General features: G+C 37.5%; 1 protein-coding gene across 1 annotated transcript in view; it reads left to right on the top strand.

Moving 5' to 3' along the window:
• The window catches only part of LOC121860706 (insulin receptor substrate 1-like), a gene marked incomplete at its 5' end in the record, with an annotated part of 93,367 nt that extends 82,839 nt beyond the window's left edge, over positions 1-10,528 (top strand). Inside the window, 1 exon segment of the mRNA XM_042358004.1 lies at positions 9,745-10,528. Within this exon segment, the coding sequence (XP_042213938.1) occupies positions 9,745-9,877 (133 nt within the window).
• Positions 10,529-23,251: the final 12,723 nt, after the last annotated feature.

The raw sequence follows: 23,251 nt of genomic DNA, 5'->3' as shown, positions 1-23,251 counted from the left end.
GGTTTAGGTACTGTGGAAACTTGGTGGTTGAAGGTATTGGATCATCTGGAGGGAGTGAAGAGGCAGCACTGGTGGGGTGTGAGGAGACAGCACTGGGGGACTTCTTAAAATAGATGTCCAATTTAGACTTTACAGTTTGTTTTTTCTTTTCATTATAAATTTCTCTGTAGCATGCAAGTGCATCTTGGATCATTCTGTCAACTTTGGCATAACGCTCATTATTTTGATCCATGCCATCAAACATTTGCATTCCTTTATTAATTGTAGTAAATGCCTCTGCCATTTATTTCACTGAAAACTTTTTTGGGGGTGCAGGTTCTTCTACATTTTGTCTCTCTTCTTCCTCTGCAATTTTCTGTGCATGTAGTTCAATAAGACCCTCGTTACTGAGCTCTTCTGCTACACTTTCAACCAACTGTTCAACATCTTCATTATCAATTTCTAACTGAAGCTGTTTACCTAATTCCACTATCTTGTTACTAATATCCGAAATAACTTCAGTTTCATTAAATCCTCTAAAATTGGTCACATATCTTTCAGGACTTTCTTCCATATTCCATTTATGCACTGTTTTGTAACCTGATCCCATGCTGCACTAATGTTCTTTATACATGACAAAACGTTGTACTCCTTCCAAAACTCTCTGAGCGTTTTCTCACCTTCAGTAGCAACAACAGCCTGAGCGAAGGTCGTACGTAAATAATACGCTTAAAAGGCAGCAATAGCACCTTGATCCATGGGTTGGATGACAGAGGTAGCGTTAAGTGGAATGTACACTACCTTAACATTAGGGTGCTTGTCGTCCAGGTGTGGTGGGTGTCCCGGAGCTTTATCCAAAATCACCAAAATCTTGAATGGAGTCCGTTGTTGCAGACAATACTCCTTGGCTCGTGGAATGAAACAAGTCATGAACCAATCCTTCAACAGTGCTAAGGTCATCCATGCTTTCTTATTACTGCGATAAAACACTGGCAGTGTGTGCTTGCTGACATGTTTAAAAGCCCTGGAGTACTCTGAATGATAGATCATGAAGGGCTTTAGCTTGAAACCAGCAACATTCTCCCCCAACAGAAGTGTAATTCTGTCCTTGAATGCCTTGAATCCTGGCATTGTTTTCGCCTCTTTGTGGATGTATGTCCGCTCAGGCATACGCTTCCACAATAATCCAGTCTCATCCACATTGAATATTTGCTCAGGCAAATAATTCCCTTCCACAATCACTTCATCTAATTCCTCTTTAAAAGCGTCGGCAGCACCAACATCAGGACTAGCTGCCTCTCCACTCACCTTAACATTGTGTAGACTGCAGCATTTTTTAAATCTATCAAACCACCCATGACTTCCTGTAAAGATTTGATCACATTCATCTCCTGCCTGCTCCTTAAGGCTTTCGAACAGGCTTCTTGCTTTAGCCTGTATTGTTAGAAGGCTTAAGGGTACACTCTTCTGTATCTGGTCTTCTATCCATATCACCAATAATTTTTCCATATCGTGAATAGGACCTTGTCTTTTCTTCGAAATTATAGTTCCCTTTATAGGTGTTGTTCCTTTCACTACATCACGAATACGTTCCTTGTCCTTCAGAATAGTGGATATGGTTGAGTGCGAGAAACCTAGGTCACGTGAGATTGTTGCTACTGTTTTACCATTCTCATGCTGTGTTATTATCTTCATTTTCATCTCAAAAGTAATTGCCTGTCTCCTTTTCTTTGGAGCACCACCAGCACTCTCACTTGTACGCTTTCTAGTCATTATAAAGTCAATTAAATACGATAATAACGAAAGTTCACAGCGCTATCAGTATAGGATACGATAGCCAAACACCAACTAATCGCTGTACTGAGTGAGTGTAACCACGCGGTGACCCAAGCCACGCCACGGTCTCACCTGGGACGGAATCGTTTCGGTATAGAAAATGCGCACGTCATTTGAAAATATTTGTGGTCACGACTACCGCGGTCATATGTCCCGACGGTCATAAGGTCAGAGCAGGTCGTAAGTACCGATGGACGTAAGTTGAGGCAGTCGCAAGTCGGGGACTACCTGTATATGGGGTTAGGTTCCATGGCTGTCAGACTTGGTAGAGATGCTGACATTTGGCAGGGAATCTTAGGGAGAAATGGACTAGACAAGTGTTTTCTCAACAACCTACTCTTCCTCAGCAAGTGTGCTGCACACAACCTCACTATCACCAATATCTTGCTTAGGCAGGCCAACAAGTTCAAAGGTTCGTGGCAACACCCACGATCCAAACACTGGCATTTCATTGACTACATCATTGTCAGAGAAAGAGATCACCGAGATGTCCTCATCACCCGAGCCATGCATGGCTCAGGCCACTGTGACACTGATCATCTGCTCGTCAGAGCCAAGCTCTCACTTTCTGTCGCCCCTAAACTGCGGAGGCAGCAAGCCTCCAGAAGAGGTTTCAACACTAAGCTTATGGAGGATCCAGTGGTACCACATGCTTTCAGAGAGCAGCTCGAACCTGAACTCATAAAACAACCTGACAACAAATAACAAATCCCAATACAGTGGGGTATGCTATAACGAACGGATCCTACTACGAATATTCCTATAACGAACGGTTTTACCTATAAAATTGAGAATGCTATAACGAACGCAACTCCTACAACGAACGCGGATGAATACGGGACTATTTCGCCTGGCGCATGAATATTGTTGTACCGCGACCCACAACAAGAGCGTCAGGCGCCATCTTTGTCTCATTGTGTAGCCAGTGCACCACTGTTATTGTTGAAATTTCGTCTTTTGATGTGGAAATTCGCGTTATTTGTATAACTATTTTGTTATACAAGTATACAATTGTAACAATGAGTCGTCCAAAGCGAGTGAGAAAGCTAATAACCCTTGAAACTAAGAAAGAAATTGTAAAGAAACGTGAGAATGGAAGAAGCATTGCGAAACTTAGTGATGAATATGGGATGGCTAAATCGACTATATGTACGATTTTGAAGAATAAAGAGGAGTTAAAAACTGTGCAAGTGGCTAAGGGAATCTTTAGACTTAGCAAAGCAAAGTGTAATGTGATTGAAGAGATGGAAAATTTACTCTTAGTGTGGATAAAGGAGAAAGAAATGGCAGGTGGTAACATTAGTGAAGCTATAATTTGTGAGAAGGCCAGACAATTGTTTGAGGACCTTAAAGCCAAGACTCCCAGTGGAAGTGATAGTGATGTGCCAGTGTTTAAGGGTACCTGCATGCTGAATAACACTAAGGTAAGATAAAGTACCGTATTTTTTACATTTTCCACAGAATTTTTTCAGTGTTAAGTGGTTGTATTTGGGGGCCTGGAACGGATTAATCCTATAACGAACGAATGCTATAACGAACGAGGTTCTGGAACCAATTACGTTCGTTATAGCATACCCCACTGTACTGAATGGGATATTCTCGACACTGTCTTGACAAAACTGCAGAGAGACCTTCGGCCAGATCAAAAGAATACGCCAGGACTGGTTTGATGAAAATGACCTGGAAATCAGTGTACAGTAAAACCTCGATTAACCGACCACATATAGGGGGGAAGGGACCGACGGATAATCCGAAAGGTCGGTTAATAGTACATAAAGTCTACGGAAATAAAACATACATTTTCAAAGTACCTTTCCCTAACCTACCTCATTTAATTCCCCCTATTCATTTTTGTTCATTTGCCATTCGTATTTCAATAAATAAATATGAACCAGCACAGAAACCGTGAATAAAAAATGGAAAAGTCAAAGAACATATGTCATCACAAAAATTGTGACCAAGTCCCAGGTTGCTGATCTGAATTTCTACCTCATTTACACACAATTGCAGGGTCTCAATTGCTTCTCTTACTATTGACAACACAACATACATACAGTGGGGTATGCTATAACGAATCTAATTGGTTCTAGAACCTCGTTCGTTATAGCATTCGTTCGTTATAGGATTAATCCGTTCCAGCCCCCCAAATACAACCACTAAACACTGAAAAATTTCTGTGGAAATTGTAAAAAATACAGTACTTTATCTTACCTTAGTGTCATTCAGCATGCAGGACAGGAGGCAGAGGGGGAGGGGGGAGGAGAGAATTATGGAGAAGAGGTGGAAGGAGAGGAGTCATCCTTCCTAGCCCTCTTTGGTGACTGTCTTACAGGCACTTTGTCTGTTTATTTATAATTTCTTTCATAGTTTCAAGGGTTATTAGCTTTCTCACTCGCTTTTGACGATTCATTGTTACAATTTTACACTTGTATAACAAAATAGTTATAAAAATGACACGAATTTCCACATCAAAGACGAAATTTCAACAAGTTCAGTGGTGCACTGACTACACAATGAACCAATATGGCACCTGACGCTCTTGTTGTGAGCCGTGGTACAACAATATTCATGCTCCAGACGAAATTGTTCCGTATTCATCCGCGTTCGTTGTAGGAGTTGCGTTCGTTATAGCATTCTCAATTTTATAGGTAAAACCGTTCGTTATAGGAATATTCGTAGTAGGATCCGTTCGTTATAGCATACCCCACTGTATGCTGTTTCTCACTCTTGATTTTTTTTTCAATTTTGGCATTTATTTATGGTTCTTTATTACTCTTATTATTATTATCATTATTAATTTTATTACATTATCGCCCCTCAGGCCTCGATGTGGGTCAGTGACCTGTGCCCGGGTGGGCTAATCCCTGTAAAAAAAAAAAAAAATAATAGGAGTTTGGGATTGACGGTTAATCCGAAAGTCGGTTAATCGAGGGTCGGTTAATCGAGGTTTTACTGTAGTCATCGATGTTAAACGTGCTGCTTTAACTGACTGGAAGAACAACCCTCTGTCTCGGACCAAAGCTGATGCCTCCCGCAAGAAGAAAGCGGTGGCCCAGTGCAAACTTCACAAACTAAAGAACGACTGGTTTAAAAATAAAGCATGTGAAACACAAAAACCTGTAGATCAACACAAGGTGTGCACATTTTTAAATTCCACTAAGCATTTTATGGGCGAGTCACTCATGGTAACTCCCTAATTAAAGATGAAAAATGCATCCTTCGTCACTGGAAAGAGCACTACCATTCCCTGCTCAACCAAAACACCGATGTGGATGTCCTGACTACCCCACAGCAGGTCCCTCAGCATCCAGAGCTGACTCACCTCAGTTATCCTCCATCCCCGGAAGAGGTAGCTACTGCCATTAAGCAGATGAAAAATAAGAAAGCCCCAGGGACTGATGGAATCCCCGCCGAGGTGTATAAAGCAGGAGGACCTCCTGGAGAATACAGTAATATCTCCTTTATCTGGAATCCCTCAAACCCAGAAATCTCCGATTGCCGGAATTGAAATTTGCTCGGAAAATCATTCCCGAAGCCGGATTTTCCAAAAATTTCCGGCTTTAGGGACAAATTTTTCAAGATTGACAATCGAGAGAATTTTCTGAAAATGTCTTGAATAAAGATGAAAGTTAAAGTATTTTTTTGGGGGGACCTGACCTGACTCAATGTCAGGTGGAGGTAGGGTGGGGGATTAAGAACATTAGAATGGAGGAAACTGCAGCTGGCCTATTGGCCCATACTGGGCAGTCCTGTTTACACCCAACCCCTATTGCTCATATGAGCATCCAACCTATGTTTGAAGCAGTTCAGCGTATTCGAGTTAATGATGATATTTGGTAAGTTGTTCCATTCATCCACTACTCTGTTTCCAAACCAGTGTTTACCTATTTCACGCCTAAATCTAAATTTGTCTAATTTAAAACCATTGTTACGAGTTCGCTCCTGGTTGGATAGTTTGAGTACCTTTGTAATGTCCCCTATGTTTAGCCCTGCCTTCCACTTATACACCTCTATCAGGTCGCCCCTCGCTCTACGTCTCTCAAGGGAGTGCAAATTAAGATGCTTTAACCTGTCTCTATACTCAAGGTTCCTAATACCCGGGATTAGTCTTGTCATTCTCCTCTGAATTCTTTCCAAGGATTCTATATCCATTCTGTAATACGGTGACCAGAACTGAACTACGTAATCCAGGTGTGGTCTCACAAGAGCAAGATACAGTTTTAGGATGACCTCGCTAGTCTTGTAACTAACACTCCTTTGTATGAACCCAAGTACTTTATTAGCCTTGTTACGAGCAAAAACACATTGTTTACTTGGCTTAAGGTTCCTACTTATCATTACTCCTAAATCTCTCTTGTAGTCGGATTTCTCTATGGCATCGTTGTTCATCTGGTATCTGGTTTCCCTGTTTACATCTCCTATACTGAGTACTTTACATTTGTCGACGTTGAATTTAATCTGCCATATTTCAGACCATTCGAAAAATTTGTTTAGATCTTCCTGTAGTTTTGCCGAGTCCTCGTCAGATTTGATAACACGTCCTATTTTAGTGTCATCAGCAAATTTACTTATGTTGCTGTCTATGCCAATATCTATGTCGTTTATGTATATAATAAATAATAATGGTCCAAGTACTGAGCCTTGGGGAACTCCACCTGTTACGTTGCTCCAATGGGACTTAGTGCCGTTAATGCTCATTCGCTGTTTCCTGTCCTGTAACCACGCCCTAATCCATTTAAGGATGTCACCTTTGATGCCATGAGCTTCTACCTTTCTAATTAGTCTTTCGTGGGGGACTCTGTCAAAAGCTTTGCTAAAGTCGAGATATATCACATCATAATTGTGCCCCTCGTCCACCGATTCGAAAACTGATGAAAAGAATGTTAATAGATTCGTTAGGCAAGAACGTCCGCTTGTGAAGCCATGCTGGGAATCATTGATCAATCGGTGCTTCTCCAGGTGATTTCGAATAGAGTTTGAAATGATTGCTTCCAGTAATTTGCCTACTATTGATGTAAGACTGATTGGGCGGTAGTTAGAGGATAGTGATCTATCCCCCTTCTTGAAAATCGGTATTACATTTGCTATCCTCCAGGATTCTGGTACTACACCTGTTTTTAAGAACATGTTAAACAACTTTGCTAAGGGCATACTAAGCTCTTCCTTACATTCCTTTAATACTCTGGCAAATATCTCATTGGGACCAGGTGACTTTTTTGCTCTAGTTTGTCTATTTGCTTACTAACATCGTTACTAGTCACTACTATCTCACTTAATTTGTTTTCTTCACTATCTCTGAATAGAGTCGGTGCCTCGGGTATCATGTTTAAATTTTCGGTGGTGAAAACTGTTGAAAAATATTTATTCAAATTGTTGCTCATTTCTCCGTCGATATCAGTGAGCTCGCCGGAGTCTGACCGTATTGGTCCAATCTTTTCTCGTGTTTTAGTTTGATACATATGGTAGAACCCTTTGGGGTTTGTCTTCGCCTCCCTTGCTATCCTTACCTCATTATTCCTCTTTGCTTTCCTTATCTCGGTTTTAACCCTACTCGCCAATACCCTATAATACTCCCGGAGGTGAATTTCGCCACGATTTATCCTTCTACCTATAGCCTTCCTTTGGCCAATGATGTTCTTTAAATAATTATTTATCCATTTTGGGTCATTGTTGTCTGATCTGAGTTTTTTGTATGGTATGTTCTGCCTTTGTGCATTAAGTGGTCTCATATTACTGACCTGATGGATTGTCAGGTCACCCTTTCTTGGGTGGGGAATTAGTGGGTCCCATGACCTGAAGGTGTCTTGAATAAATGCAAAACCTTAAGTATTTTTAGGGAGATTGTGGTAAGTATAACTATAAATGAGAAAAGTTGTATCCCTTCAACATTACATTACATAACATTTAAAATATGGAGTGAGAAAGCAAAGATGTGTGGGTGATTAGAGAGATGGAGTGGAAAGGAGTGTAACATGCACCAGTGGTGCCAAGCGATAAGCTCCTCAACAACAGATCTTTTAATTTGCCTCCATGCATTCACACAACAAGACCCTCACTGAATGCTTGTTGTCTTAATATATATATATATGTGTGTGTGTGTGTGTGTGTGTGTGAATAATAATAATAATAATAATAATAATTATTAACGATTTATTGAAAAAATTCTGCAGCCCGAAGGCTGAAAATATACATTGGACATTAATGACTTATTACATACATTGGTGGTTTATCAAAAGCCTTCATTAGAGAAAGGTAAAGGAAAATACAGTGAACATACAGATTAATGTAGGTGTTGAACAGCATATGGCATATGCTGTTCAACACCTACATTAATCTGTATGTTCACTGTATGTTCCTTATACAAAAATTGTGACCAAGTCCCAGGTTTAATCATAATCATTGGGATGACTGTTTCTGATGAGAAAGATATTTAGCTAAATTATACAAAGATACATACATTCATTATTTCAAACTTGAGCATGTAGGAAGTATATCAGAAATCTTAGACATGAATTAACTGTTAAACTCTGGTACCAAATTCACACTTTCGGAGGATACATTTAATATACATTATACTTATTTTTATTCACAGTAAGGCATACTAAGACAAATTACATATCAGTAGTACTACATTATGCAAAAACTAACATTTTAAAAGATCAGAATTACATTGAAATATTACATGGCCCCTGAAATTTGGTGGATGAGTGTGAGAGACTGGGGAGCTTGGCCGTTCAAGCCGTCAGCAGAGGCTGAGCAGGTTTGTTTCGCACGCTGGCTGTGGGGGCAGGTCTGGGTGAAAGTCCAGGGCTGTTTTTCAGTCTCGGTCAGTACCTGCCAACTGGTAATGCTGTATTTCTTCCTTTTGTTTTGTATATTAGTATTTTTACTCGGTTACATGCTCACATAATTCTTTGCACAGAATGTGCAAAAAGAAAAAAAGAAAAGAAAAAAGAAAAATGGTCATCGCAAGGTAAAAAACATAAAGATAAACATTTATGTCCACGGTAGTTAGTGTGCGATCGTGGGAGGGGAAGGAAGGAGGAGGATGTGGGGAATGAGAAGAGGGTGCAATGTCAGGGTGGTTGTGGGTGTGGATGGTGTGAGGTGTGTTGGTCACCTGAGTGGGGTGCAGGGGAGGGGGTTGTGGATGGTGTGAGGAAATTATAATTTTAGTTATTTAGTTATTTTTTAAGCTCAGTAGCCCAGTGGTTGAAAATACTGTGAACAGTTGACAGAAAGGACTTATTACATACATTAACATGGGGGGGGGGGGGATTGTTTAAAAAAAGTTTTCATCACAGAAAGGAATAGAAACATACAGTGAACATACAATTAATGTTTATTGTACAGTGGAGATTGTGTAGGTCTCTTGTGTTGAGGTGTTGAACAACAAACATGTAGTATTTATTGTATTTACAACAGTGTTTATGAATCATTTCAGCCTATTTTCTGTTGTTTAACCACTGAAAAATTGTACATACATCTTTGGACCTGATTCTTCACATATAAGCATCATTCTGTAACTATGTGGGAAGTGTGGACCTGCTTCCTTCTTTCTCAATTTTGTCTCCATCATGGGTGTAATTTGAGCAATTGCCTCATGTTGGGTTTATTTAAAAATAAAAGGGGTGTATTTACTTATTGCCTCATGTCTGTTGCCTCAGAACACACTAATCCAACAATGTTCACACACTCACTTAGAACACACTCATACAAATGTTCACACACTCATACACTAATGTTCACGCACTCAATCAGAACACACTCATACATTACTGTTCACACACTTGCTCAACACACTCGTACACTAATGTTCCCACACTCACTGAGAACACATTCATACACTAATGTTCATGCACTCACTTCTACATAAATTTGCTGTGTACAGTTAAATTTTCAAAGCAATAATGCATTTTTCTTTTTCAGAGCGATGCATGATCCCTGCAACAATATAAGTGTAGACCCTCCTGTTTCTCGGGAACGCACCCAGTCTATGTCCAATCATCGTTCATTTGAGGGTGGTAAGTTAAACCTTACTGCAATTTTGAAGGACTTGTAATTCAAAATGAAAGCATGGAGAGATATTAACTAAAGTCTTTTTCTGGACAGACAGACAGACAGACAGATAGACAATAGAGACAGAGAGACTCCTCATTCATTGTTCTCGCTTTTATTCTTACTGCTTTAAACTATGTGTTGTGTTCTAGTTTGGTACTCCTTTTCCACAATAAGACCCCAAATCAGGTATCACATTTCTGAGTGCTGAACATTGGTTGGTAGACAATAAACAATTGTTGTAGTAGCTGCCACTGCTTTGCTCTGCATTTATGCTTTATGAATGAATTTGTTTGTACCTAAGGCAATATTTTTATAGCAAAATATTGTTTAGAATCTTTGAAACTACTTCCAGTAGAGCAAAAACACTGTCAAGTGTGGTGGCATCTGCTTCCCAAAGTCAGAGGTGTGAAGCATCACCCACTAGGTCATTATGATGCTAATTATACTTTTCATTACCCTTTATTCCTGTACATCATGTAGTTCTACTTTACATTATTATGTATCTACAGTATGAGGTGTTATTATATACGTACTTGTAGTATATTATGTATTGATGGCATCTGGCAACTGTCTTCTGTCACTGTGCTGTAGTTCTGCTCAGCATTCCATAGGTCGCAGAATTTTCTACCGATCACCAGATTTCTTAATTTAATATTGTCTCATTGACCTTTCTTGAATTTAGTGCAGGTCTGTTGTATAAATAAATGGGGGAGAGGGTGTGACCTGACAGGCATGCAGATAGCTTAAAATATGTGAAGGCAAAAGAAAGTAACAAGTAATGAGGAAAAGAGAAAATCAAGTCTACCTGATGAGTACGGTCCAGCTTCATGAGTTGTGTGTGTTTTTGAAACATTTTCAATTCAAAAAACTTATTATAAAAATAGATGTACTCCAATCCAAAGAATTTGGAGCCCAAGCCATTACTTATCAATATCAAACTTGAATACTGTACTAAAGTGAGTGACAACCTTATGCAATTTTTAGTCACAGGAGCTGAAGATAAATCCTCTCTCTGCTATTATATAAAGGGAAATGGAATTCCAGAGGCATTAAAAGTGTAATTCTCTCACTCTCTCACTTTCATCCAGCAACAGCTGTGTCTGACATTAAAATACTAATTAGTGTTTTTGTGACACTAAAATGGTTAAGTGTTAATGAGGCTGGGCAACAAGCAGTTGCCCAGAACAGAAGCTCTCAGCTGGTATATATTGTTCATGCTCAAAAGAGATACTGACACACACACCAGGGAGACCTAGTATATGTTCTCGGGAATTGGGGAGGTCCTCTAATTTCCTGTGTAGGTTCCCTTGATGGAGGCCATCTCTTCACAAAATGACTGAGAGGAAGATAACTTGCCTGTTGAAGCCTTTCCCAGAGAGCCTTGCCAGTATGGGACAACATCACTGGGTTGTGGTACACAGACAATTGGTACCCTGGGACAGCACTGCAGTTCACACTCGGTAGAACACACCTCTATCCAACTAAATCTTTATACAGTTTGTGTGGAGTAACTGTATTGTCATGTACAGTAATCCCTTGCCAACTGTAAATTGTAGGGTTGCATTTTATGATTCTTGTATGGGTTAGGGGAAGTGACCCCAGAGAGACATATCTAAAGTCCTAAATAGGTAAAGGAATGTGCTATACTTATATAAACAATCTTATTATACTCAGGGATGTAAATGTTAGTACAGTACACATAGGTACAGGCATTCTCTGATTTACAAAAAGGTTCTGTTCTTAAAAAATATATAAATTACTTAATTTTTCTGTAAATCGGATTTCATAGATTCCCATTATAAAATATGAGACATGTCCCTAAGGAAAAATAATTGCTCAAAGTCTTAAAATACATCAAAACATTCTTTTAGTAAACAATTTTAGTGTACACACTGATTATAAGTTAATAATGAACATAATACTGTATATCGCGGCCTATAAGGCGTCGGGGTGCATAAGACGGCCCCCCCAAATTTCCATTTAAAAAGTAGCTTTTGAGCTCTATTTGCTGTATAAGACCAGTACCCCAAATGTGACACTTACCCACTGACTCAGTAGTCCTTTACCAACCATCCTTGGTTTTTTAAAATAAGGCCAATTCACTTCAAGTAATGTCATCAAATATTACCCGCTGGTGTAGTGTAAACACTAGTGACGTCACTGAAGCGTCTGCTATTTACCGGTAACTGGAACTAATGTCGGTGTCGAGTAAAATTTTTCCATTTACTTGAAATGGATTTACCGATTTATTTGTTTATTTATTTATTTATAATATACTGTAACATATTAAACACACTGCAAGTATTTTCTTTTATTTATACGCTTGCTTCGCACGAGACGATCGGTGGTGGGAGTGTTCCCTCGTCTCGGTGGTGTGACTGTGTTCCGACTATTTATACAACAGGTGGTTCAACAGCAACCACCGTATTCTAATTGTGGTGTTTCATTAGGATTTGAGTGAAAAAGGTTACCGGTATGTACTTACTACATACATTTATTACACAAACATATATATATATACAGTTTTACCCCGCTTAACGCGCTTTCACTTAACGCGTTTTCGCATATACGCGGTGCCTTGCCAAAGCTGAACTTTCACTTAACGCGGGTTTTTTCCACATATACGCGGTGAGTGTCCGAGACGCTATTTTTAGATTTGCCCCACCCGCCACCCTGCCTGACTGCCTGTTTTAGCTCATAAAATTCATACAAATTACCAGGCCAGAATATAATTTACATTGCTGGAATTCTTATAATTTGGTGATCATTTTGAATATAAACATCATATATTTTGCTTTAAACTTACAATTTTTAGATAAAATTTTTTCTCTAGGTAACTATGGTATCTTTTGTCCAAAATATATGACATTTATATTCAAAATATTCCTGGTCTTACAAGGAATCCAGCAATGTCAATTATATTATCCTAACTTTAGTTTGAGGTATTATTTATTAAAATTTAGTGGTTATCCCACACATCTCCTTGGGACGGTTGGTGGGGGGTGGGGGGGAGGGAGGGACCAACCGACCATCTGTTACCGTGTGAAGAATTATTATTTTTTTTTATTAACTGAAGATATTTGTTTTAGCTCATAAAATTCATACAAATTACCCGGTCAGAATATAATTTACATTGCTGGAATTCTTATAATTTGGTGATCATTTTGAATATAAACATCATATATTTTGCTTTAAACTTACAATTTTTAGATAAAAATTTTTCTCTAGGTAACTATGGTATCTTTTGTCCAAAATATATGACATTTATATTCAAAATATTCCTGGTCTTACAAGGAATCCAGCAATGTCAATTATATTATCCTAACTTTAATCTGAGGTATTATTTAATACTAAATGTTAAAAACTCTGGAAGGGAGGATTGGTGGGGGGTGGGGGGGAGGGTTGGGACTGACCGCGCGGTTGGAAGAGGGGGGGAGGCAAGGTGGGGTACTTTGATTGACAGATAGTGTCGTGAAGATTATTTTTTTTTTATTAACTGAAGATATTTGTTTTAGCTCATAAAATTCATACAAATTACCCGGTCAGAATATAATTTACATTGCTGGAATTCTTATAATTTGGTGATCATTTTGAATATAAACATCATATATTTTGCTTTAAACTTACAATTTTTAGATAAAAATTTTTCTCTAGGTAACTGTTATCTTTTGTCCAAAATATATGACATTTATATTCAAAATATTCCTGGTCTTACAAGGAATCCAGCAATGTCAATTATATTTTCCTAACTTTAGTTTGAGGTTATCCCACACATCTCCTTGGGACGGTTGGTGGGGGGTGGGGGGGGGAGGGAGGGACCGACCGACCATCTGTTAGCCGGCTGTGTAGTGTGAGAGGGGGAGGGAGTTGAGTCCATTATTTGAATGGACATTAACTTGGCGACTGTATTTCTCTATTTCTCTTAAGTATTAATTGTGTGCATGTACCATCATAAAATTAAGATGTTATTTTTACTACAACATAGGTATGTGCCTTCAAAAAGTGGAGTTTGGGGGTCGGGCCGGTTTCTATTGGAATTAATCCCATATGTTCTGTTGTTCACTTAACGCGGATTTCACTTAACGGACCCTCTGGGTTCAATTGACGCGTTAAGTGGGTACAACTTTAGGTATATATATATATATATATATATATATATATATATATATATATATATATATATATATATATATATATATATATATATATATATATATATATATATATATATAAATATAAATATAAATATACAGTGACCCCTCGTTTAACGAACACCTCGGTTAACGTAATTTCGATTAACGAATTGCCTTCCATAAGGATCTTCAATTCGGTTAACGAAGTTCTTACGAACCGACCTCAACATGTTTTCGCTTTCACTGACCGGGCAACCAGCTTTAGTATCAGTCCGCCAATACATTAATTGGTTCTAGGGCTTAAATTCCTTACTATTTTAGTAAATATCAAGAAGTTTATACTATTCAATTATTTTAAAAGTTTAACATTTAATTTTTTAGTCATTTTAACAATTATTGAACATAACTGAAGGTAAAGTGACTAGTTTAACGCGCGGCATCCAGCCTCTTAACACAGCAAACAGGAGTTAGTCTCTCTCTGTTTTCACTGGAGGTAACATCTTGCTTGAGACTCTCTTCAACTAAACGCTTTTTTTCTGTGTTTCCAAGCAAATTATTGATCATTTTGAAATATATTTTACATATTGACAATATATAATGCAGTGCAGTGTTGATTTAAAGAAAATAATCTTGAATTACACCAAGAGAGCTAAAATTTTATGGGTGAAATGGCTCCATGGGGCGACTTCTCTTCCACCCCAATGCCTTCTCTTTTTCCTTCTCCTCCATCCCCATTCTAAATCCCATCATCATCATCATCATCATCCAGGAGCCTTCTACATACATACCTCAGAGTAAGTGAACTTTTCTACCATTTTTGTTGAATTTAGGAAATTTTCGGTGAGCTGGAACCAATTACCCAAAATCCCATTGAAACAATGGTTTCGGTTAACGAACTTTTCGGTTAACGAACGACCTTCTGGAACGGATTGAGTTCGTTAACGGAGGGGTCACTGTATATATATATATATATGTACTGAATATACTATGTACAAAAAATGAATGTTCAATGAATTATTTATGGTGCATTAGGGTACTGGCCACTTCAGACACAAAGACGGGCTATAAATAGCCTTGTTATCTACCCCTACATCTCACCCTGAGCCAGAGGGAAGCGTCTTGGTAAAAAACATTTGTTTGCTTATTTTCCATTTACTTGAAATAGATTTACCGAATTATTTGTTTATTTATTTATTTATAATATACTGTAATACAGTATTACCCCGCCTAACGCGGTTTCACTTAACGCGTTTTTTCATATACGCGGTGCCTCGCCAGAGCTGAACTTTCACTTAACATGGATTTTTTCCACATATACGCGGTGAGTGTCCGGCTCGAGACGCTATTTTTAGATTTGCCCCACCCGCGACCCTGCCTGACTGCCTGTTTTAGCTCATAAAATTCATACAAATTACCCGGCCAGAATATAATTTACATTGCTGGAATTCTTATAATTTGGTGATCATTTTGAATATAAACATCATATATTTTGCATTAGACATACAAATTTTAGATAAAATGTTTTCTCTAGTAAATATGTTATCTTTTGTGCAAAATATATGACATTTATATTCAAAATATTCCTGGTCTTACAAGGAATCCAGCAATGTCAATTATATTATCCTAACTTTAGTTTGAGGTATTATTTATTAAAAGTTAAGTGGTTTTCCCACACATCTCCTTGGGACGGTTGGTGGGGGGTGGGGGGGGAGGGAGGGACCGACCGACCATCTGTTACCCCGTGAAGAATATTTTTTTTTTTATTAACTGAAGATATTTGTTTTAGCTCATAAAATTCATACAAATTACCCGGTCAGAATATAATTTACATTGCTGGAATTCTTATAATTTGATGATCATTTTGAATATAAACATCATATATTTTGCATTAGACATACAAATTTTAGATAAAATGTTTTTTCTAGTAAATATGTTATCTTTTGTGCAAAATATATGACATTTATATTCAAAATATTCCTGGTCTTACAAGGAATCCAGCAATGTCAATTATATTATCCTAACTTTAATCTGAGGTATTATTTAATACAAAATGTTAAAATTTATTTTTTTCACCCACTCTTTCTCTTGAAGGGAGGATTGGTGGGGGGTGGGGGGGAGGGTTGGGACTGACCGCGCGGTTGGAAGAGGGGGGAGGCAAGGTGGGGTACTTTGATTGACAGATAGTGTCGTGAAGAATATTTTTTTTTTTATTAACTGAAGATATTTGTTTTAGCTCATAAAATTCATACAAATTACCCGGCCAGAATATAATTTACATTGCTGGAATTCTTATAATTTGGTGATCATTTTGAATATAAACATCATATATTTTGCATTAGACATACAAATTTTAGATAAAATGTTTTCTCTAGTAAATATGTTATCTTTTGTGCAAAATATATGACATTTATATTCAAAATATTCCTGGTCTTACAAGGAATCCAGCAATGTCAATTGTATTATCCTAACTTTAGTTTGAGGTATTATTTATTAAAATTTAGTGGTTTTCCCCCAAAAATTTCTCAGAGAGGGAAGAGCCAGCAGTGTAGTGTGAGAAGAGGGGGAGGGAGTTGAGTCCATTATTTGAATGGACATTAACTTGGCGACTGTATTTCTCTATTTCTCTTAAGTATTAATTGTGTGCATGTACCATCATAAAATTAAGATGTTATTTTTACTACAACATAGTTATGTGTCTTCAAAAAGTGGAGTTTGGGGGTCGGGCCGGTTTCTATTGGAATTAATCCCATATGTTCTGTTGTTCACTTAACGCGGATTTCACTTAACTCTGGACCCTCTGGGTTCTATTGACCGCGTTAAGTGGGGTACAACTGTATATTAAACACACTGTAATTATTTTCTTTAATTTATAAACTTGTTTTGCGACAAAGGAATGTTCTCCAGTAGTGTTTCATTAGGATTTGAGTGAAAAAATATTACGTACTTACTACATACATTTATTACACAAACATATTTATATATACTGTATGTATACATATATACACATGCACACATTTAATTTACTAAGTCACAATATTTTAAAAGCAAATTACCCGACAAGTTAAAAATGTTATTAGCACATGATTATTACTGACGTCATTTTGTATTAAAAACCTGCAAAATCCACATTATCAACATCTGATATCATAAGTTCTTCAACTACATCCTGAGATACATTTATGGCTGCTTCATCATAAGGATCAAACTCCAAATCAGATGACGTGGCTTCGGCTTCTGTTTCATCCTCGTCCTCCCACAACATATCATCCTCCATACCATCCATTGAATTAGATATTCCGCACTTTTTAAAAGACTTGATAACTGTTTCCACATTAATACCATTCCATGCCTTGATAACAAAATCACACAGTACATCCAGTTTGGGAGCACGCATATTCCCACCTTTCGTGTAAGATTTTTTGCCGCTGATCATCCACTTGTTCCATTGTTCACGAACGCAGTCCTTGAATGGTTTGTTTAGACAAACATCAAGTGGTTGTACAACTGAAGTTAATCCACCAGGAGTAACTGCAATGTCACTGTTGTTCCTCGCCATGCTGGTTTTTGTTCCCTCTGTTAAATGACTCGCGAACATATCCCATACTAAGAGGCTACGCTGTTTTCGAAAGCCACCAGGTCGCCTACACCATATATGATCAATCCATAACTTTATTCCTTGTTCGTCCATCCACCCTTTCTCGTTGACGTGAACAAAAACTCCAGCTGGGAACTTGATTTTGGGCATTGTTTTCCTCTTGAGAATTAGCATTGGGTTCAACTTGGTTCCGTCTGCCATGCATGAAAGTACTACTGTAAACCGTGTCTTTTCGTGTCCTGTTGTTTTCACTAACACTGTTTTTGCACCCTTTGTATCGACAGTATGATTACCGACCATGTCGAAGTTCATAGGTGTTTCATCCATGTTCCCGATGTTGCTTAATGGATAACAATGTTTCTTACGTTGTTGTATTATGTAGCGATGGAAATTAACAATTTTACAGTTAAGATCTGCTGGTAATTTTTGTGCTATTTTTGTCTTCTGCCTCAGTACCAGATTGCTTCTTTCCATAAAACGGCTACACCATGAAGTCGTGGCTTTGAAGTCTTTGCTGTGCTCTTGATTTTGTTTAGCCCACTTAAGTGCCCACATACGTATCATGTTTCTTGATACAATATACCCATTTTGACGCTGCTCATGGACCATGTCTACTGCGTGCTTCTCTAGAATTGGCCAGTGTGCAGTGCCTCTTCTCATTGCACATTTATTCCTGGGCATACTTCGTAGTAAGTGTTCCCTTGATCTCCAATCCCGCACCATCTTCTCAGTTATACCATATTCTCTTGAAGCAGCACAATTGTTGTGTGACTGGGCATATGCTATCACTTTCAGCTTAAAACAAGCTTCATATCTCCTGCGTTTAACAATTGGAGCCATGGTGAGGTTTTATGGTAGCTGGATACAGTATTAATATACCGTAGTGTTCACACGGAGAGAGTGCTATTGCTTATGGAGTGATAACTCAACAACTGGACAAGGCAAATGAGAGAAGGGGTATCACGTTTGGGGATAGATAACATGACCTGACGTGGTCACCTTACACATATATGGTAATCATTAAGAATCAAACTCCGAATCAGATGACCTGACTTCTTCTTCATCATTGTCATCCTAAATTTACCACTGTCGGTAGTTAAAAGAATTAAAAGTCATTTACTGAATATTCTATGTAAAAAAATAAATTTTAAATTAATTATTTATAGGAGAAAAGTATTATGATCAATAAATATATGGTATTACTGGCCACTTCAGACACAAAGACGGGATAAAAATAGCCCATCTCCCCCTCTTACAGCTGCCAATGGGAAGCGTCTTGGTAATTAAATTTGATGTTTATTTTCAGTTTGTCTAATTTATCATGTATCAAATTAATATTACTAAAAATTGTGTAGGTAGTAGGCAGCTACCAAACAGGGAGGTACTACTGCCTGGGAAGATATTGGAAGCATAATGTGTTGTCTAATGGTAGACCCTGCTGCTATATGGCATAACGAAAATTGTGACCAAGTCCCAGGTTGCTGACCTGACTTTCTGCCTCATTTACACACAATTGCAGTTTCAATTGTTCCTCTTACTTTGACAACACAACATACATACAGTATATTATTTCTCACTTTTGATCTTTTTTTTTAATTTTTGTATTTATTTATAGTTAGTTACTTAAAATAAGGCCAATTCACTTCAAGTAATGGCATCAAATGTTACCGGCTGGTGTAGTGTAAACACTAGTGACGTCACTTAAGCGTCTGTAATTAACTGTCGATAGTTTCAAGAATTAACGCACTCATTTACTGAATATTCTTTGTAAAAAAATAAATTTTAAATCAATTATTTATAGGAGATAAATATTATTATCAGTAAATATACCGATACCCGGTATGCATTACTGATCACCTCAACGGCTAAAAATAGCCCAATCTCGCGGTCACTTTCCCTTTCTTGTCTCCTCACTGGCAAATGGTGGGGGGGGGGGCGTGATGATAGCAGCTGTGTTTATTACAGGGTATGTTAGACAGGTTTATAATACATTTTTATTATTTTAATATACCGGTAATCTTAATTTGAATCCAGCTTGCCAAACGTAAGTTTCAGTATAAAATAATTACTGGTAGGACTTTGTGAGTGGCTTACGATGTTTCCATCACCACTCTTGACACAGTAAACCACAATATTTAAGATGTAAGAATTTTATATTTGTTGCTTAAGACGACCCCCTAACTTTGGGCAGATTTTTTTAATGTTCAAATTTCGTCTTATAAGCCGAGATATCTGATGAAATGATCCATGCGCCGGTTAATGTCCTAGATACGTTCTTGGAAACGTGACGTTAACCGAAATGGACGTTGTCCGATCATCACATAAACTTTGTATTTATACTTACGTGTATGTGGAATACTATATACGTACATATACACTTTTACTCTTAAATCACTACTGTAATGTGATATAGGTGATTAATTTTTATCTCTTGTGCAAAATACATGCCGTTTATATTAAAATTATTCACTGTTTTACAAGGATTCCAGCAACGCCGAGCAGATGGCGGAGAGAGAGGGTGGGAGCAAGCGAGGGGGCGTGAGGGGAGGGGAGGTAGTACGTTTGACAGTTGGCACAGGCCCAGGTCTAACGCGTGTATATTTATCAGTTCTTAGGTGACTAAGCTTCTCTCTTATAAAAAGCCAGTGAAATGACCTGGGTGAATATAATTAACATAGCTGGGATTCTTGTAACATACTGATTAATTTGAATATAAACATGCTATAATTTGCACTAGACAAAACAATTTTAGTACTGTAATCAAATTAGTACATGTGCACTCCAGCTTTGCACTAAGGTCATTTATTTCTATTACGTTTCTTTTAGTATGGTGTGTGCATGTAAATGGATGAAAATAAATGAAGAAATTTATGTAAATCTACCCAAAAATACAGTTGAAAAACTTTTTATAAAATGTACTACAGTATTGTACACTAATGTACTAAATTTTTTATATCTTGAGCAAAATATATGACGCTTATATTCAAATTAATCTCTGTCTTGCAAGGATTTCAGCAATGCAAATTATATTATCCTAACTTTAGTCTGAGATATTATATAAAATAAACATAAAGAAATCACCAATCTTTTATCTTGGAACACGAGGGTGGTGGGAAGAGGGGGGGGGGGAGGAGGTGAGGTGACAGAATGTCTGGCGTTTGTTTGTTTATTTATTTGAGATAAGATTTGACAGTTGGCGCTGAAGGCCTGCGTGGTTATTTATCATTACTTAAGAGTGACTAAGCTCTTCTCATAAGTTGCCACCCAAACGACCTGGGTGAGTATAACTTATATTGGAGGGATTCTTGTAAGATAGTAATTTATTTGAATACCTGTATAAACAAGCTATATTTGCAATAGACATAACAATTTTAGTACCGTAATCATTTAGTACATGTACAATACAGGTTTGCACTTAGGTCCATTGTTACTGTACAATATTGACTAAATTCACTAGATAACGTATGCCTGGCAGCACAATCTATAAGAATACGCGATGCATGCGTGACTGTGCCCGCTCTAGGGCCATTTAGGTTCGCTACGTCCCATTATTTGAATGTTTTTTTTTTTCAATTTACATTTTAATTGTTTATTCCATGACAGAGGAAGAGGGATCCTAGTGCTGTCACTTGGTACCCCTGTACCATAACACCAGAAGCAACTGGCCAGTGTCACAAGTATATACAGTACAGCATTAACCCGCTTTACACGGTTTCACTTTCCGCGAGTTCTCATTTACGCTGTAACTTGCCAGAACCGGTCTTTCACTTTCCGCGGTGCATCTACTCATATACGCGGTGAAGTATAATTTTTTTTTTTATTTAGCTCATAAAATTCATACAAATTACCCGGCCAGAATATAATTTACATTGCTGGAATTCTTACAATATGATGATCATTTTGAATATAAACATCATGGATTTTGCATTATATATGAAGTTTACATTCAAAATATTCCCTGACCTGCAAGGAATGCAGAAATGTCAATTATATTATTGTAACTTTAGTCTGAGTTATTATTTATTACTAAAAATGTAAATATACTATTTTCTCCCAAAGCTTCTCTGGTAGGGAGGCGGGGGGGGGAGTGAGGATGGAGAGACCGACCCAGCTAGGGCGTGATATTTTGATTGACAGATAGTGTCCTGAAGAATATGTCTTTGTTTATTTAATGAAGATATGTTTTTAGTTTCATAAAATCTATACAAGTTATTTCGCCAGAATATACTTACATTAAAGCGGAATTTATTAATATGATGATCATTTTGAATATAAACATCATGGATTTTGCATTAGACATACAAATTTTAGATCTAATGTAATAATTTGGTTTACACAAAGCAAATATTTTATCTTTTGAGCAAAATATATGAAGTTTACATTCAAAATATTCCCTGACCTGCAAGGAATCCAGAAATGTCAATTATATTATCCTAACTTTAGTCTGAGGTATTATTTATTACTAAAAGTTAAAATCTAGTATTTTCACCCAACATTTCTCTGGTAGGGAGGTAAGGTTGGGACCGACCGACCCAGCTGGCGTGAGTGTGAGGAGGGCGATGGAGGCAAGGTGAGGTATTTTGATTGACAGATAGTGTCGTGAAGAATATTTTTTTTTTATTAACTGAAGATATTTGTTTTAGCTCATAAATTCATACAAATTACTCGACCAGAATATAATTTACATTGCTGGAATTCTTACAATATGATGATCATTTTGAATATAAACATCATGGATTTTGCATTAGACATACAAATTTTAGATCTAATGTAATAATTTGGTTTACACAAAGCAAATATTTTATCTTTGTGCAAAATATATGAAGTTTACATTCAAAATATTCCCTGACCTGCAAGGAATCCAGAAATGTCAATTATATTATCCTATCCTTAGTCTGAGGTATTATTTATTACTAAACGTTAAAATCTAGTGTTTTCACCCAACATTTGTCAGAGAGGTAGGAGCTGGGAAGAGGGGGAGGGGGGGGGGGATTTGAGTCCATTATTTTAATGGACATTAACCTGGCGACTGTATTTCTCGTAAATATTAATTGTGTGAGCATACCATCATAAAATTTAGATGTTATTTTTTCTACAACATAGGTATTGTGTCGGAAAAAGTGGAGTTTGGGGGTCGTGCCAGTCTCTATTGGAATGTTCTGTTGTTCACTTTACGCGGTTTTCACTTTCCGAGGTACCCTGTGGGTTCAATTGCTACTTTACAGTACAGTCATCCCTTGGTTATAGCTCCTAATTGGGACCCCGCCGATAACGAAAGTACAGAACCTATGGGATTTATTCTAATTGGTTTATTTACCCAAGACCCAAACCCAAGTTTCCCATTTTATGACCATTTATACCCACTAAATATATACAGCTAGACCCCGACTTACGACAGGGTTAGGGACCCAAATCCAGGTCATAAGTCCGACATAGATAAAAAAAAAAAAAAAAATTTTAATATAAAATCTACAATGAAATACAGTACAGTAAAAGTAATGATTAATGAGAATGGATACAGTACAGTGAAAGTAATAAATAATGAATGGATACAGTGTGACTGAGCACTTACCTTTAATGTAGTCAGCTGAATGCACATGGGGCCCATAATTTTCTAATTATACATGGAAACACATTAACTGGAAAC

Source organism: Homarus americanus, unplaced genomic scaffold (assembly GCF_018991925.1).
Source record: "Homarus americanus isolate GMGI-L3 unplaced genomic scaffold, GMGI_Hamer_2.0 scaffold23617, whole genome shotgun sequence".
Classification (NCBI taxonomy): domain Eukaryota; kingdom Metazoa; phylum Arthropoda; class Malacostraca; order Decapoda; family Nephropidae; genus Homarus; species Homarus americanus.
The sequence above is the reverse complement of the archived record's forward strand: the minus strand, read 5'-3'. Positions and strand labels throughout refer to the sequence as shown.